General features: G+C 33.6%; 1 protein-coding gene across 1 annotated transcript in view; it reads right to left on the bottom strand.

Moving 5' to 3' along the window:
- HDAC9 (histone deacetylase 9) overlaps positions 1 to 20,148 on the bottom strand; it is a gene marked incomplete at its 3' end in the record, with an annotated part of 936,726 nt that overhangs the window by 374,353 nt on the left and 542,225 nt on the right. The window contains exon 12 of the mRNA XM_082846537.1: positions 18,736 to 18,999. Within this exon, the coding sequence (XP_082702663.1) occupies positions 18,736 to 18,999 (264 nt within the window). The remainder of the gene's footprint in view (positions 1 to 18,735; positions 19,000 to 20,148) is intronic.

Raw genomic sequence — 20,148 nt, forward strand, 5'->3', positions numbered from 1 at the left:
TGCTGACAAGGATGTGGAGAAATTGGAACCCTTGTGCACTCTAAGTAGAAATGTAAAATGTTGCATCCCCTGTGGAAAACAATATGAACTTTCCTCAAAAAAAAGAGTAATCATGATGTGATCCAGCAATACCACTTCTTGGTAGATATCCCAAAGAACCGGAAATATGATGTCAAAGAGACAATTACACACTCATGTTCACTGCAGCATTTTTCACAATAGCCGAGAGGGGGGAGCACCCTAAATGGCCACAAATGAATGAATGCATAAAGAAAAAAAAAATGCAATGGAATATTATTAAACTCTAAAAAAGATGGAAATTCTGTCACATGCTACAGTATGGATGAACCTTGAGGACATTATGCTAAGTAAAATAAGCTAGTCACAAAAGATAAATACTGTGTGATACCGTATATGCGGCACCTGAAATAGTCAAACACATAGAAACAAAGTACCGTGTGGTTGTCAGGGGCTAGCGGGTAGGGGAAGCTGGAGAGTTCTTCAATGGGTATAGAGTTTCAATTTTGAAGAATAAAAACTCTAGAGAGCTGTTGTACAACAATGTGCATATCATTAACACTACTGTACTGCACACTTAAAAATGGTTAAGAGGTTAAATTTTATGTTGTTGGGTTTTTTTTTACCACAATAAAAAAGTTCCATAAATGGAAGCATATTTACATATGCTTATACTTAATTACACTTAGAAAACTCAACCCCCATATCTTGGCTAAAATTTTGATAACTATACCTTGTAACAAATAGAGTTGAAATATAACAATTAAAAATGTGATTTCTTACTGTATGTTAACACATATATATGGAATCTAAAAAAAAAAAAAAGGTTCTGATGAACCTAGGGGCAGGACAGGAATAAAGAGAGAAAAAATATCTATTTGAAATCTCATAATTACTTTCACCGTGGTTATTCGGGGTTTTTTTTGTAAAAAATACCAGAATTTTACAAGGGTTACATTTTCTAGATAAAACCAAGTTGTACCAGGTTGTACCTATATTCAAGAGTCTTTGTTTAAGTTAATAACAAATACTCTTTCCTTAGAAAATCTTAAAAAGATCTCTATTTCTGAGTTAACTGTCACCTCATTGCTAATTTCATTTCAAACCTCAATCATGTTATAGTCTATAACATTTTCAACATCAATACTGAAAAACAGAGCTTTATGAAAAATGACTGTATTTCTGCCATAAGTTTATTTTCTGTAGAGAATATGAGTGTTTCTTGATACTAAAAATATATTCATTCTTAAAAAGTTACCAGCAATGTGGATTCTCTTGAATGGATACTACTTCAGTCTAAAATCAATGTGTGGTGGTGTGTGTGCATGCCCTCAGAAAAATCACACTCTTAACATAGATTTAAAAGAAAATTAAATGAAAAATTAGTCATACATAAAGAACAATAGGATACAATAATGAATCTGAAAATAGATACAATATTGAATATTTAAGTACAATTACATTGAAGAACTGATCATGAAAAGCATTAGAAGATAAAAAGCACAGCTTTCACTTTGTTGTTGAAGTTTTCTTGCCCTTAAACAAAACTCAAAATCTATGTAGCTCATAATATGGGACCCATGTTAACTATGAGGCCATTATAAATGTCTGTATTGTAAATGTAAATTATGTTGTAAGAATCATGTTGGTTAAGAGGATTTACCTATTTAGGTTTTAATTCCCTTTTTCTTTACCACTTAACTTCTTTTTATTTAAAAAATGATCAAAGGTAAAGATCTTATTTGCAAATTCTATCAAAGTGAAATGTACAATAAACTTTCTCAAAAATTCCTCATCTACTCAAACGTAATAGATCTATTAGCTTTAGAACAAAGATATTTCCTTAGAGACTGACTGTCATGTATTCAGTATACGTCCTAAGCATTGCTCCAAAGGCCAAGCGATGTCAGAGGGTAGGTAGGGGCTATATCTTGACACCTAGGATAGTAGTACACCCTGACTAAATGCTCAGTGTAATTGAACTGAACTCTCTCTGCATTATTAACCATGCAAATCCTCTTGAAGTTCTGAACTATGCATGTATCTAAATTAATTAAGAATCTCAAATCCGGGATACCTAATTTTAAAATGTGGATATTCAGATATGTTTATTGCCTTGGACAAGTCACTCTGACTCATGGAAGTTGCTGTTAATTCAGCTGGGAATTTAGGCAAAAGTCCTCATTGCAAATCAGTTGCAGAATATAATTTTTATTCTTCTGTTTCTTTTCAAATATTCTTCACTAATTTTAAAGCTTGAACAATATTAGGAATAGTGACTTAAATATAATTAAAGATAATTGTTAAAATTTGAACGCATCAATTAAAGAAATTAAAAATATCTTTGACCTTGAAAGAAAGACTAAAATATTGGGAACAAGTCTTGAAGTAATTGAATGTTTTAACCACTGTCCTTTCTGTGAAACCAAAACTAAACTAAAATATTCTCGTTCAAAATATCAAATGAAATATTTTCTTCTTCAACAACAAATTCACAATGAAAGATTTAGAGATTTTGCAAGATGAAAAAAATCACATTAAATATATTCATGAACAAAAAAAGGGAAAAAAAAGCTTGATTTAAAATCACAGTTTGTCAGCCAAGTTAGGGTTAAAATAATTCAATAATAATTGTCTTGAGTTTCTACTAACAAGGTAGTAACAAACTAACTAAAAATTTCTGATTAGAAAATGATAACATTCTCAACCCAATATTAAACCACGAAGAGCAGCAGCTCTTCTTCGTATCCTCAATATTTTTTTTCCGCCTTCCCAAGGCCAAAATGTCATCATTTTTTTTTTTAAAGAAAATCAAAGCCAAATGGTAAAAATGCAAAGATTTGGTTAAACAAACAGTCAGAATTTCAGTGGTTTTATCTGCAGCATGCGGAGCAACCAAACAAAGCCAAGATATTGTCCATCTCTTTGACAGACAAAGAGCCTCAGAGGTCCAGAGTGACATGCCCGAAGGCTGGCACGTGATTTGGCTAATTAAATTAAATAGCAGGAAACAGCTTTTCCATATGCCATGGCCTGGCCACACACAAACTGTAACAGTAAATCTTTTATACTAGTCAAGGAAAATGTAACCATTAAAAAATATACAGTACCAACACACCATCCAAGAATCAGAAGTTGCATATCCACATAAACTCCCTGGGCCTGGACTTTAACGCCAAATGCCCAAGAACTTCCTAATTCACTTTAGGAGCTATCGAAAAGCCCATGGTAATTAAAAAGGATGAAAAAGAAACCCCCCTAAGGTTTACCAACATTTTTACTTTAGCCAATATTCTGATTGCTTTAAGGACACATTTCTACACAAAAATGAATCAAAACCTCAATACTTCTGAATCAGAGTTAAAATTAAATCTATTGCTCATTTTCCACCAATTTTATATCCTCCCTCCCCATTACACAACTGAAATTAGGAGATCTATTGAAAAAGGAATAGAGCCTTTGGAGTCTCTTCAGAAAACTCTTCTTCATGCTTGCCACAATTTCTCACCCAATACCATAATTTTCTCTAAGTTTGCCATTGAGTTCTAGGCTTTTGTTCAAGACAATGATCTAATAAGATTATAGTATAATCTTTAACTACAAAAACACACTCAATTTATTGGGATTCAATATTATGCAGAAAAAAAGAAAGGGGAGGTCAGTTGGGGAAAGGGAGGCAAGGAGGGAGGGAGTGAGGGAGGGTGAGAGGGGTGGAACTAACTCTTTAAACTGAGGTTTGAAAGGTTTTTGAAAATTAGTTGGTATTATTATTTTTTAGTTGGTTTATTCTATGTAATTGTAGGATGCCAAAACTCCTCTAATATACATGGGTTAGCAATGCCCATTCAAACTATGTTTGTGTATATATGCCAAAAATAGATAAGAAATTATTAACAATTGTTCCCCCATGTATGCCTTCAAAATTAAGAACTGAGTGTAAAGACAGCCAAAATTCAAGAAATTCAAAGCCTAAGAGAAAATAGTCAAGCCACATAGAAGAACTGACTTGATAGAAGCCAGTAAGTGACCAGCTTCTAAAGTGAAGCCAAGGCCTAAGAGTGAGCTAAAGCAGCTCTTTCCCCCTCCCCAAGATAGTTGTATTTATCTCTTCATACCTTTACTGAGTCCCATCCTCCCTTTTCCATCCTCATCCCTGCCCCAGGGCCCTAGGCTAAGATTGATAACTCCCTAGGGTCATTCATCCCTGTAAACATCTAGGACTGTTCACTAGAGGCCCAGAGTTCACCAATTAGTGAGAGAGAAAAACCAGGATTAGAGTCAAGGCTACTATATACCTGCACCAACAAAACTTAAAAACAAGTCTTGAAAAGGTTTAAGCGATCAATATTGTTTAAAGAAAGACAAATTTAAATTATCTGACATCTAATGAAAATTTACTACACAGTAAATGGTGTAGGACGACAAGAACAATATTCAAGAGAAAAATTAAGCAGCAGTAGCAGACACAGAAATGGCAGAGAATAGAATGAGCAGAAACAGACTTTAATAAAACAAATACATATAAATATGCTCAAGGATTTAAAAGAAAACATAAATATAATGAGGAGGTAAATGGAAAATATATACAAGAACCAAATGAAACTTCTAGATCTGAAAAACACAATGTCTTAAATGAACAATTTATTGGGTGTGACTAAAAGGAGTTTATTTACCAGGAAGAAAAGATGAGTACAGCAACAGAAACTACACAAATACAGAGAGAATAAAGAATAAGAAAAAAATGTACCGAGACTTAGAGACCTGTGAGACAGTGTCAAGCAGTCTATCCTGGGTGTAACCGGAGTCCCAAAAGAAAGTGAGTGAAAATAATATTATAAAAAATAATGCCTGATATTTTCCAAAATTAAAAAATAATGCAAATCCACAGATACAAGCTCAGTGAACAATAGCAGGATACAAACAAAGAAAACAGCATTGAGGCAAATTATAATCAAGTTGTGGAAAACCAGTGATAACAAGAAAATCTTAAAAACAAGCAGAAGAAAAAATATACTATCTGACTTCAAGACTTGCTATAAAGCAACATTAATCCAGATTCTGTGATCTTGGTGTAGAGTTAGACATATAGATCAGTGGAATAAAGGAAAGAGTTCAGAAGTTTGCTCACATATATATATTCAATTGCTTTCTAACAAAGGCATGAGAATAATTCAAAGTTCAATTGATTTCTAACAAAGGCATGAGAATAATTCAAAGGAACATGATAATCCTTACAAAAACTGGTACGGAAAACTTTGGTTACCTATATAATATAATGAATCTCAACCTTTTTTTAGTTCATACACAAAGTTGTATGGCTCAAAATGTTTCTTTGCCCTATATGTAAAAACTAAACTAGAACGAGAAAATATAAAAGCAAATCTTCCTCGCATAGGACATAAAGCACTAACCATAGAAGAAAAAATTGACAGAATGGGACATACCAAAATTAAAACACTCTACTCTTCAAAACAAAAGACAAGCTATAGGTTTAGGTAAAAATATTTGCAACATATACATCTATAAATGGATTGTATCCTGAATATATGTTACTCCCATACCCAATAACAAAAAGACAGATGCTCCAAGCAAAAAACATGCAACATCGCTGAATCAACAGTTTAGCAAAGAAGCTCTGCAAATGGCCAATAAACACATGAAAAGATGGTCAACATCATTAGACATCAGGAAAACACAAATTAAAACCACAGTGAGAATACACTACACATCCACTAGAACATATAAAGTTAAAAAAAAATCTGACAATACCAAGTGTTGGCAACAGGAACCCTCATACACAGCTGACGACACTGTAAAATACCCCATGAAAAAATTCTTTGGCAGTTTTTTATAAAGCTAAACATATACTTAACATACAAATCAGTAATTCTACTCCTAGGTATTTACCCAAAAGAAATAAAGCAACTGTTTACCAAACCTTGAATATAATATTCATAGCAGCTTTATTTATAATTGTCTATACCTGGAAATAACTAAATTTCTGTCAATGAATGAACAAATCGTGTCATGTCCATACAATGGAACACTACTCAGCGATTAAAAAAAGACCGTATTACTGATACACACATGCATGGATGTCAGAAGCATTTTCTGACTGAAAAAAAAAATTTGAAAATATCACAGAACCTTTTTATATAATTCATTTATATGAAATTCTAGAAAAATCAAAACTAATGCACAGTGCCAGAGAACAGACGAAGGATTGCTTGTGGCTGAGTGGAGAGTGGGGGTGAAGGGTTGAGTAAAAAGGAGCAAGAGAGAACTCTTTAGTGTGCTATTCTACACCTAGATCGTGGTGTACACATTTGTCAAAATTCATCAACTGTACATATATAAGTAGATTTTTGTATGTAAATTATACTTCAAATAAAATAGATTAAAAAACCAATATGGTTTAGGCAGTTAAAGTAACCAAAGTAAAATCTCATTTCAAAAATTTAATCCAAATTATGATGGAAAAAAAATCCAGACCTTTAGAAGTGGAACATTTTTTAAATCTCCAGGAAAGCCTCTTTCTGGGCGGGGAAAAAAAACCCCAGCTTTTTAAATCTGCTTCCCTATCTAAAAGAGTATTATATTGATCTATGACAAAGGAGGCAAACATATACAATGGAGAAAAGACAGTCTCTTCAATAAGTGGTGCTGGGAAAACTGGACAGCTACACGTAAAAGAATGAAATTAGAACATTCCCTAACACCATACACAAAAATAAACTCAAAATGGATTAGAGACCTAAATGTAAGACCGGACACTATAAAACTCTGAGAGGAAAGCATAGGAAGAACATTCTTTGACATAAATCCCAGCAAGATCTTTTTGGATCCATCTCCTAGAGTAATGGAAATAAAAACAAAAATAAACAAATGGGACCTAATGAAACTTAAAAGCTTTTGCACAACACAGAAAACTCTGAACAAGATGAAAAGACAACCCTCAGAATGGGAGAAAATATTTGCAAACAAATCAACGGAAAAAGGATTAATCTCCAAAATATATAAAGAGCTCATGCAGCTCAATATTAAAAAAAAAAACAACCCAATTAAAAAATGGGCAGAAGACCTAAACAGACATTTCTCCAAAGGAGACATACAGATGGCCAAGAAGCACATGAAAAGCTGCTCAACATCACTAATTTAGTAGAGAAATGCAAATCAAAACTACAATGAGGTATCACCTCACACCAGTTAGAATGGGCATCATCAGAGAATCTACAAAAAACAAATGCTGGAGACACTGTGGAGAAAAGGGAACCCTCTTGCACTGTTGGTGGGAATGTAAATTGATACAGCCACTATGGAGAACAGTATGGAGGTTCCTTAGAAAACTAAAAATAGAAATACCATACGACCCAGCAATCCCACTACTGGGTATATACCCAGAGAAAACCATAACTCAAAAAGACACATGCACCCCAATGTTCATTGCAGCACTATTTACAATAGCCAGGTCATGGAAGCAACCTAAATGCCCATCGATAGACGAATGGATAAAGAAGATGTGGTATATATATATACAATGGAATATTACTCAGCCATAAAAAGGAATGAAATTGGGTCATTTCTAGAGACGTGGATGGATCGAGAACTGGCATACAGGGTGAAGTAAGTCAGAAAGAGAAAAGCAAATATCATATATTAGTGCATAACTGTGGAACCTAGAAAAATGGTACAGATGAACTTTTGCAGGGCAGAAATTGCAGGGCAGAAATTGAGACACAGATGTAGAGAACAAATGTATGGACACCAAGGGGGAAAAGTGGCGGGCCGTGGTGGTGGTGGTGGGATGAATTGGGAGATTGGGATTGACATGTATACACTGATATGTATAAAATAGATAACTAATAAGAACTTACTGTATAAAAAATAAATAAAATAGAATTCAAAAATTAAAGAAAAAAGAGTATTATACTGAAGTACAACTAACCACTGTACATAAAGCTGTAAGATATATAAAAATACTTAAAAATGTGTATGAGGTAAAGAAAATAAAAAATCAAGGAATCAAGTTGGGTATTTTCACGAGTTTGTCAGGCCATTCAAGCAATAAAATAAAAGTCAAACCATTTAAAATATGCACCAGAAAACTAAATGTTACATTTACTTTAATTCATAAAGTATAAATAAAAAAAGGGATTTGCTAGCACCACCATCGTGACCAAAACATACCTAAGCTACTAAAAATATAGTGTTAAGTCATCTTTATCATGTTAAATGAAAGTAATAGAGAGGACTAATGACTATTCAAAGTTAGCAACCAATTCACTTAAGATCAAGAAATCATTGCAGGATTTCTTGTTCCACGATGGAATGAATTTAGCATTCAGCAAACTGGAGACAATAGAAACCCCCTCTTGCCCCCTCCCACACCAAAGGAAAATGCTCTCAGAGCATTTTGTTAAAAAGCAAAGACACAGAAATTTCACTACTTGTTTCTTTCAGGCTACCTCAAAAAAGACACAGCCCAGTGAAAATGTGAGAAGAGAATCTGTCCTGTAGGCTACTGGCAAGGCAGACTTTCAGAGTTTTGTTTCCTGGTGCTGATAATGGGGTGGGAATTAACGGTAGAGGAGAGCTGGGCATAGACAGCTTATCCGAAGACCCTCCCTTGATCAATATATTTTCTTAATACACTCTTTGGCACGAAGATCATGTGGGTCATTTTTACCTAGAGTTGATTTAAATTTGATGAATCCTTCGTTGAAATCTGAAGAAAAAAATCTGGGGTTCTTTTTACGGGAGATAAAAGGAGACAGATTGAAAGGGGATGAGAGGAAGAAGAAAAGTCATGTACTCACAGGGTCTCCCAAAGAACAATCCAAACTGGGTATTGCCCGACGAGCCATGAAAGGGTTGCAGTTCAATCACTTAAATTCTGGACTGTTTACTCGCAGTCCTTGGGACAGGGAAGGGCAATCCAAGCAGCCTCCCGCAGGGACCTACGCTGTATATTTATTGCCATTTTTTGAGTGTGCTGGGACATGGAAAAGGTGGGGAAGTATTGTTCTCTGCTTTTTTATTTACTGAAGAGAAAGTTATACATTATTAAAAAGTGAAACTGAGTGTGAGGTAGGTTCCTGCCAAGGAGAAGAAAGTAACTAAAGTTCCAAGAAGGTCTTAGTAATGTTATTAATAGTGATATTACTAGCTTTTGCTAATTTTTATTCTGCTTCAATTTTGCTAGCACACATTGGTATTTACACAGACTAACCCATCTAAATCTCTAAACACCCTAATAAATATTACAGTTGTTAATCACGTTTAACAAACCAGTAAACTGAGCCTTGGCAAAATTAAGTAATTTGGAGGTGGAGTTGCTGGTAGATGAAGTTAGAGTTGGAACTCCTTCAGTCAGTCTATAGAATCAGCATTGTCACCACTAGGCCGTGACACCTATAATGTAATTTCACACACGGATCTCAAAGACAATGAGAAATGCCACTGTTCAAGTTTTTTGTATACATAGTCAAAACAACACAATTTCCAGGTTCAGAAATAGTTTTCCTTAATTAAATATGCATAAAGATGAGGTTGATTTACTCTCTAAGATTAGTACGAATCATTTTGTTTTCTTTCCAAGCTCCAACTTTCAAAAATTATATAGATTACATGGCTATAGAAAAAATAATGCAGGTATACCTCATTTTATTGTGCTTCACTTTACTGCACTTCTAAGATAGTGTATTTTTTACAGATTGAAGGTTTGTGACAACTGTGCCTCAAGCAAGTCTACTGGCGCCATTTTTTTTGACAGCTTTATTTTTAAATTAAGGTATGCACATTTTTTTGACATAATGCTATTGCACACTTAATAGACTATAGTGTAAACATAACGTTTACATGCACTGGGAAACCAAAAAATTCATGTGACTCACTTTATTGTGATACTTGCTTTATAGCAGTGGTCTGGAATTGAAGCCACAGTATCTCTCATATGCCTGTATTATAAAGAGCCCATGAAAATTGAGATATTGTATTTTTATCTAAAAATGTGTGTCAGATATTATAATAGAAGTAATAAAGATTGATATAGAATACAAATTATGAAAAACAATTAGTAAGTTTTGAGTAATATCAAATAAATTCATCAAGAAAAAAATCTCCACCATTTACCCCTAGTTGAAAATGGAAATTAAACAGTAACAATTATTACTAGAGCCACCTTAAAGAAAACGTTACTAATGGAGACATTCAGCACAAGAAATAGTCCAACAAGTAAAAAATGAGTCTACATTTCATATTAGAAAACAAAAGTGAACCTGTAATCATAATAGGGAAGAAAATGTCCTTTAGCCATTAAGGAATCTGAGTAAGAGAAATGTAAAACAAAAATCATTCAAATGGCATTTAATTGAGAACTTCATAGGTTCCTTGTGTGGTTCCAGGAACCCTGATATTTTCCCTGGCTTCAAAAGGCAAAAGGTAATAATGAAAGAAAAAACTACATGATAAATTGTATGGAACTGATTTCTAAGTTGACTGAATAATTCAGGCGGGTTAGAGAAATCAGAGATGGCATAAAGGAGAAAGCAAAGAAAGGTTTGAAAAAGGAAGTTAAGCGCTTTCCAGATAGTGAAAAAAGCTTGATGAAACTCATGCAATTGGAATCCCAAGTTGGAAATTTGCTTTGCATGGTAAGTGATTAAGTTAGATTGGGAGGGATAAGTGCCTGGTCAGAATATAAAGGTCGAATTATGAGGACTGAAGTTCCATGATAACATTTAGATAAAGATATTAGGAAGATATTACTGTATGTTCTGCCATAGAGAATGCGAAAGTGGTATTGGAATTTCACAGTAAGTTAACTGAATTAGTGTAAAGAGGACACTGATGTGGAAGGAAGCCCTTGCAATGATAAAAAAAAAAAAATTGTTTTAGTATTAATTATGTTAGTGACTAGGGAAAGCAGAGCCAAAGAGAGAGTGAAGAGATATGATGGCTGGAAATCAGAAATAGGAATACCAACTGCTTATAAGAGATAAAGAAGAGGAGATGATCAAAGGTGGCTTCATGATAATCCATCCCAGAGTCTAAATGGTGGTTCCAAAGACAGAAATGGAAGAGTGAGAAAAAACAGAACATTTTACAGAGGATGAACTTTTACTAACTTTGAGATGAGAGTGGAGCAATGAGTGTACTGTCTTTAAGACTGACAGTATTAACAAAACACGTGATAGATTCTGAGTTGTCTTTAAGGTAAAAAAAGAAAGAGATCTTTAAACCTTTAAACCATTAACATGCCACAGATCTCTTCTAACACAACATTTTATACCTTTATGTTAGACTAAATTACAGCAATAGAAAGATACTGGCAAGAGCAAATACTCATTTGTTCAGATTTTATAGCCTACCTATTTCTGAAATGATGTAGTGAGATCTGTCTATTAACATGAGAGGAAGATGATCTAAAAGCAGTGGTGTACAACATTAATGTAATGTGAGCCCCAAATGTAAGCTACATATATAATCTTAAATTTTCTAATAGCCACATTAAAGAGGTAAAAGAAAGCAAGTAAGATTAATTTTAATAATGTTATATAACATATTTAAAATATACTATCTTTTAATATGTAATGAATATATGTCATCATTACTTAAGTATTAATATATTTCTATACTATGTCTTTGAAATCTGGTGTTTGTTTTACGCTAAAGCATATCTCAATTCATACCAGTCACATTTTAAATTCTCACTAGCTACATGTGGCTACCAGTTTGAAAGTACAAATACACAGTTCTTTGCAGAAATTCTGTCAACAGAGGAACAAAGATCAAAGACTTGAATGTAATAACTTCAACATACAATTTAAGTGCAACGTAGACATAAGTAAAAATGAGTAACCAGGGCAGAATTTTAAAGCTACATAAATGAAGAAAAATAACTTTGATTTTAGCTTTTAAAGATCACCAGGGAAAATAAAAAGCATTTCTTAATGGAAAGATAAACTTAGTATTTTCCTCAGTTTATATTAGCTATATTAAACATCAAGATTGTAGCATTTAATTGAGAAAAAAAAAAAAGAAGCACCATCAAAAGCTAGAAGGCAACAAGAGACAACATCAGGAACGGTGGAAAAGCAAGACCAAAATCAACTAGGAATGAGGAAAATGAAGATGATGGATGAGCAAGTGGAGTTCGTTAATCAGTAAGTTCTGATCTCTTTAAAAATAACACAAAAGCATGGAGGAATATTTTAAAATGTACATAACTCAAAACAGATCAAAGACCTAAAGTAAGTTATAAAATTATAAAATACTTGGAAGGAAACATAGGTGCAAATCTCTGTGACACTGGATTAAGCAAACATATTCAAAACAAAAGAAAAAATAGATGAATAGACTTCAACAAAATTAAAAATGTTTGTGCATCAAAGGACACTATCAAGAAGATGAAAAGACAACCCACGGAATGGGAGAAGATACTTGCAACTCATATAGCTGATAACGGTCTAGTATCCAGAATATATTTAAAATCTCTTACAACTCAACAGTAAAAAAGACAAACAAGCCAATTAAATAATGGGCAAGAGACCTGAATAGACAGTTCTCTAAAGAAGATAAGCAAATATCAGCAAATATTCAATAAATAAATGAAAAAAATGTTCAACATCATTAGTCATTAGTGAAACAGAAATCAAAACAACAATGATCATTTCACATCCACTAGGATGGCAACAAGTTAAGGAAAAAAAAAGGAAAATAACAAGTGTTAGAGAAGACGTGGAGGAACTGGAACGCCTCATAGATTGCTGGTGGGAATATAACAGCCACCGTGGAAAACAATTTAGCAGTTCCTCAAAACTTAAACAGAGTTACCAGATAACCCAGCAATTTCACTCCTAGCTATATACCCCAAAACACTGAAAACATGTTAAAATAAAAATCTGTACACGAATTTTCAGAGCAGCATTACTCGTAATACACAAAAAGTGAAAACCACCCAAATGTCCATCAGCTGATGAATGGATAAACAAAACATAGTATATTCATACAACAGAATATTGTCCAGTCATAAGAAGTACTAATACACGCTGTAATGTGGAGGAACCTGAAAATATTATGCAAAGTCAAAGAAGCCAGACACAGACACATAAAAGGCCACATAATGTATGATTTCATTTATATGAAAATGTCCACAAAAGGAAAATCCATAGGAACATAAAGTAGATTAGTGGCTGCCAGGGGTTGGAGGAGTGGGGGATGAAGAGTGTCCACACTTAACTGGTACAGAATTTCTTTGAGTTGATGAAAATGTTGTGGAATTAGGAAGTAGTGATGGCTGCGCATCATCGTGAATATACTAAAACCCACTGAATTGTACACTTTAAAATGGATAAAATGGTGCATTTTATGTTATGTGAGTTTTATCTCAATAAAAAACACAAAAACAAAAAACAACATACCACAGTAGCTCAGAAATTCTGAGGAAAAATAATTTGCCACGTCTTGGCAAACTCCATAATAGACTAGGAAATTATTCTATTAGAAGAGAGAAGCAAAACAGACAAACACTATCAAAGAACTAATAGCAGTAAATACAGTAACCTGTATTTATACTACAACTATACTTGACCTATAATTAACATGCAGGTGAAATATACAAGAAACACAAGACAGTCTTACGAAAACAATGAATCAGAGAATCAAAGAATCTTAGGTAAAAACTATTAAAAATCAAGACATAGTTTAAGAAGTGGTTTAGGGCCCTTGGCCATCTCCAGAGCACTGTTTCTGAATCAGACTCTCCCAAAGGGCTTGAAAAATGTAGATTGCTGGGCTCCCAGTCAGTACAACAGGATCAGAACCTCTGCAGGGTTCTCAATTGTCAACATCTTCCCTCAAGACAATTTTTATGCACTCTTCAATAGGAAAACCACTTAGGAGGTCTAGAACTCAAGACAAACATCCTTATTTATTTACTTTTTTTACAATACTATATACAGACTATTTTATGTCACAGTGACTATCAAGTGCATCCTTGATACATCAAAAAAGTTTTTAAAGGCAGTGTCCTGACTGCTTAGAAATTGAAGTCTCCTCCCCTTCGCTGGGGAATGAAGGTAAGAAGTGGCAAGGGAGAGCTGTGAGCTGGTTGAAATCTTGTCTCTTTCACTCTCCCCAAAAGTTAATTCCAAGTGCAGTCACTGTTTCACCCCATCTCAGGACTGGCTCTGGTCAGAAAAAAAGGGACTCACAAATTCTCATGATTCTAAACAGTTGAACATAATGTACAAGAATTAGATTGCTCATCTGTGAATTAGAATAAAAAAAGAGTCCTGATCTCCTAACTTACAGCAATGACTGAAAGAGAAAAGGGATTCAAAACAGTTTGGAAATGCAAAGAGAGAGAGCGAGACTTGGACATGTAAGAAGAACTGTTGCACAAATACAGCTCAGTGGTAGAGGCTGAGAACAAGGGCTTCAAACTGGAGCTAGACTGTCACTAACTGGGTGACCTTGACCTGATTTGACTTCTCTGGGCCCCAGCGCCCTCATCTCTACAATGAGAAAATAATATCTACCCTGTAAGGTTGTTGTGAGGACTAATGCTTTAAAAGATGTAAAGTGCTTATAACAATACCTAGTACATTACATATTTGCAATAGTTAAAAGTCTTTTTGTAAATCAAGATGGTCCACCAAAGTTGCATTTTCTACACCCTACAGTTTATAAGCCTTAAAGAAGTTACTTTAAATGAGAATAGAGACCTTTTAAAACCTAGATAGATTAGTTCTGTAAAGTCACATTCCCAATATCTTGCTTCATTTGCCTGACTTCTTTGATTGCCTGCACACACACACCCCTTACTTTCCCTTTAAAATCCAGTTGGAGGAATGATCAATAATAAAGGGGATGGTAATCTACCTCTCAAACTCCTTCTCTAGTATCTCTAAGTCCCTGATTATAAATGCTTATAATTTGTACACCTGGATTATTTATCATTGTTCACCCATAATTATACACCCACAATTGTATATTTCCATTAGTGGAAAAAAAATCACAAAGGAATGCCAAATTAAAAAAAATGCTGTTGTCCTCCTATATATCCGTTGAGTACCAGGCTTCAAGAAAATGTTTAGCATCTGAATTCCTTTTTAACATACTTTAGAAAAAGAGAAGTATGAAGCAACATAAAAATTTCTTAAAAACTGTCTTTCTTAGAACTATGAAAAGTAGCAGTCTCCATTTCAGCAGCCACCTTCACCAGGGAGAAGGCAGCTCTTGACTATCAGAAGAGGACATCTAATGGTTATTCATTTCAGGTCCTGGCAAAAACTATTTTTCTGAAGAAGAAGTTTCTAATATTGATGCAGTTATCAGTCCCTGTACATTTTGGAAATCAGACACACAGTATAAAATCATTATCTAATTGATTCTTCCAACTCTTTTTTGAGGATCTCTAGTACCAAGTTAATTTTGTAATTTTACCGTCCAAAGGCAATTTTCAGGAAATTATGACTAGCATCAATGGTATTTCCACAATTCTGACCAAATTATCTAGTTTACAGCATTATGGAATGATCATCCATTTCATAATACTCAATGATATTAGCTCCAGAATTAGAGTAGCTTTACCTCATGTGACACTATTGAAGTTTAAAGAGAATCAAAGAATATAAAACAAATGTTTTTAACCTATTGAACCAAATACACAGTAACACATTATGAAGTACTGACTAGTAAGTTTTGCTTGCAACTGACCAGAAAAGGAAAAGGAACCCTTGGATGTATATGGTCCGGTTCCCTTCACTTGAGTCAGGCTCCTTATTCTTCACGCTACTATTATAATAATTGTTTCCATATAAGGGGAGGTCATTTAATTACTCTTTTCTCTTTAAATTTATGTACTGTCACTTTATACTTGTAGGTCAGGTCCTTACTGTAATAGATATAACTATTATGATACACAGAAAATTATTCATTTTAATATTTTATTGAGTGCTTGACATATTCAAGGGATTATATTAACCTTTTTAAAAATAATTTTTTAAGTTGAGCAAAGTTAGGAACTGATATCTATTTATATAAAATTTTATATTTAGAAGTTGACATCAAAGATGATAACATACGAAAAAGGCCACGCGGGGAAAATAAAACTGCAACAAATTTTACATGTGTTTGCTATGTGACAATGGCTGATGTAAACAGGTTAAAGTCACTATTGCTGAATTTATTATTTTTAATGGCATTAGAAGTAACTGCTCGAAAGATCTTTATTTTCTTGTTTCAACAAAGAATGGCAATATATTTTGGTATATGAGACCTAGTGCATGAGCTTCAGATTCGATTAAATATATCAAGTTTACACAAAGCCATATGTATGAAAAGGGGATCTTTTAAAAAAAACTTTATTTGAGAAAGGAAGAGACTTATAACAGAAGGCAAGAAGAGAAACATACAAACAATATATTTACAACACAAAACAAGAGATCACCTTCAAGGGTGTAAATTATAATAAATACAGTAGATTTTAAAAGAGACATTTATCAATTAGCTCTAAGATTATTTAAGTCCAGCTTTCCTTTTCACTGGTTCCAGGTAGTTTCTTGATTAAATTCAAAGACTATCAAATTCAAACAATTAACGTCCACCAACTGTACTGATGAAGCTCTCTCAAATGACATTATAAAAAATAGGGTTTTTTTTTGTTTGTGATTACATATCTTTGCAGTAATATTATACAAAAGCCTGCTCAGCCACATGTTCCTCCCCAAATAAAATGTATTTTAAAAGATGCACTATCCCTTTTTTATGAGATTGAAAAAAGACTTTAAAGAAAATGTATATTTATGAGATGGGAAAAATAAACAATTTTATCTTAGGAATGTCATATTTTTAATGCAAAACAACTGACAAAAAGTCATTTTAATCTGAAGGAATATACTAACCAAAATATGTTGGTAGTAGGAAGTGTTGCCTATTACAGCTATTTGTCAAATTATCAGGACTTTCATTATATGGAAATGTTTTAAACTTTCTAACTTCTAGTTATGTTAATTTAATTTGAATGGAGACTTTTTAAAAAAGGATAATGTATCTTTAGCAGTAAGCTTTTTTAAGAAATATTTTAAAATGTCACAGCAAAATGTAAACAACACGTGCCAGTAACATACAGTTGTACAAGGTCTACATTTGGCAAAACTGCTATATCTCCTTTGAAACAGGATACTACACCTTAAAATGCCTTGGATTTAGAAATATAAATATTTTAATAGAAAAAAACCTCACAAAGATTCTAGGTCAATTTGGATTATCCATATTAAAGGGGTCTTAATACAACGAATCTTTAACTAGCTTAACAAAAGTAAACCTATAAAACAAGGTAAACATATCAAAAGGGAGTATGAAGGAAATGTTCCAGTGAAAAGCTTCCTTAACAATTTCCCTACTTGCGGTGTTATTTTCTTAGACAATAAATCAATTCATAGAGTGCCCTTTAAAAACAGAGAGAGTAAAACACTATCCTCCGTTTTTTTTTTTTTTCCCTACATTCCTCAGTACATGAATCACTTGGACTTCCTGTTTCCACAAGGCATTTCCTGTTCGGCCTCATAGAATCAGTTTTCTGTAGAACAGCAGGAACCTGACAAAGAACTGACTTAAATAAACAGTCTACTGTTGCCTTCAAAGTTGTTTGCATTTCATAACATCAAAGGACATAGTCCTTCTGAAGGTGCATTATGTACAAGTAGATTCTTTTGTTAAACCTAACTTTCCTAATTTTTTATTTGCCAAAATAGTATGGTATATGCCATGTCATTATGGAATTATATTAAAGAGATCCTAGTGACAATGATTATCAAACATGATACACCTTCTTCTTTTAAACACGATTTTGACTTCATATCAGATAATAATCACACCGTTACTATGTTTTCCACAACTGTAGATACAATACAGTATCTGATTGGACCATAATGCTGCACATTACTTCTTGCCAACATTTGCATCTGCTTCATTTGATCTTTTTCAATAAACAATGTCATCAAATAACACAGGATAAAAATGAAATGAGCAGTACTAGGTGAGACATAATGTAATATTTAAAATAGTGCTGTGCTGTACTTTGCATCTATATATTTAAAACCACCTCTATTCCTAAAATTTTCAGTTGCAATCTATACAATAACCTAGGACTACTGGCATAGTAACCAGAACATTTCACTTAACAAAAAAAGAGAGAGGAAGGAAGGGCTGACTACCTTTAACAGGGTTCAAGACTGTAGTATGATACATTATGTACAACAATGTGAAAATTGAATTCTGCATATCAAAAAAATCAAGAACTAATAGAATGTTTCATTGACCAGACTGGGAAACTATATCCAGCAGTCACTGATCTCAACAGATAAACTAAAAACAACAGTGATTTCGTTTTCCTTAGAAGTAATTGGTGGGGCAGGCTTTGGGATGAATTAAAACCCTATTACTTGGATACTGATGTAGTATAATTTTAGTGTAACAGGTATTTCCTTACCAGTAGAGTTTCAATGAAACCTTGATATCTATATAGAGATCAGTATATAGAAAGATCTATATATAGATATATCTGCATTAGAATCCTTAAACACTAAAGTCAAATCATTCAGAGATATAATAGGACAGGAAATTATATCCATTTACCAAAGCCTGCAATGCATTTCATATTCAGATAATGACTTTAATTACAAATCCTGGAGCTAAATCTTTGCCTATTACCTGTTGCATAAAAGCAGCCTGCTCCCCAGATTCCATTTCCTGGATCTGAGCATCTTCATCACTGTCCACTGGTTCCTCCTTGACCTTCACAGCCCCAACTTGTCCCAATGCGTCATCCACACAAGCACTGCTGTCACTCCTAGTGCTGTTGCCACTAGAGGGCGCTCTGTCTTCCTGCATCGCCTGGTCCCCCTGAAGCTCTTCCTCCGCTTCCTCGAGGTGACTGCCTGGTTGCTTCAGTTGTTCAATAGATTTCGAAAGCAGCTAGAAGAGAGTGTTCAGGGGTTCAAAATTCAATAGTTCTTGGTGGTAACAGAGCAGCAATAAACACTTTGATTTCTTATGACTCTACTTCAGTACACTCTGATGTCTAATCTCTGAACATTCCTTTCAGAATGAATTTGTATGCAACAAACTTCCTCAGTAGTACTAAATCTGAAGCAGTCCCATCAATTCCATATTGTATTGGTGTCCTAGACAGGGAATGAAGTCTTTAAGTGGTTTTTAAAGCTACATCACTCTTTTGGAAAAAAGTAAATAATAAACTTTTTCTATGGAAACCACAAAACTTTCACAATCTCATCTTCCAACAAATGGCAACCACTGTAAAAGGCAGAAGCACAAATGCTAAGAGTTCTTCTTGCCTATTAATTTTCCTATACCTAAATGGTCAAATGATAAAAGACCTTCATATATACTTCTAAAACATGGATATACTGATTTTGAAATCCTGAACTTTAAAAAGATGTGGAATTAAAAAAAATTGACAGCACTAAAAATGTTTTATAAACATATCCAAATGTAAATTAAATAACAGGAGAGAGACAAGGAATTCTTTTTAATTTGAAAATTATTATTTAGACCTTTTATCTTGTAAATTAAATCATACTTAATCTTCAGAAGTGTATGAATTATCATTAAAAAAAATAATTGACAACACACCTATCTTAAACAATAGCAAAATGCCATAGTATAAAAGCTCAGTATATGGGGAAAAATTCTCAAGATGATTCCATCTCGCGTAGGCTTTTTGTTTTATTTGACAAGGACCCTATTGACCGATCATCTGCAGATCTTGAACTGTGTTTTCAAGAGTGGTTAGAATTTTCTGCTGAGTCAGTGCCCATGTAAGCAACACATCAATTATTATAATGAGCAGCACGGTTAGAATACCACCACAAAAATCATGAATACAGATTTTTCTATGAAAAATTCAAATTTACCTCCTACTCACACCTAACTATGTTTTTAAAACTAAACACATACTGTAGAGTTAGAATACATAAGAACTCAAACTTTGCAGGGTGTCTCTAACCTCTCAGATCATTCCTCCAATGCCCTGCATACGCTGACAAAGCCTTTCAATTTCACTGTAGTAGAATTATCCTGGGAGTTTTCATTCATTTGTTCAAC

The sequence above is a fragment of the Leucopleurus acutus genome (assembly GCF_964270905.1).
Source record: "Leucopleurus acutus genome assembly, chromosome: 9".
Lineage (NCBI taxonomy): Eukaryota > Metazoa > Chordata > Mammalia > Artiodactyla > Delphinidae > Leucopleurus > Leucopleurus acutus.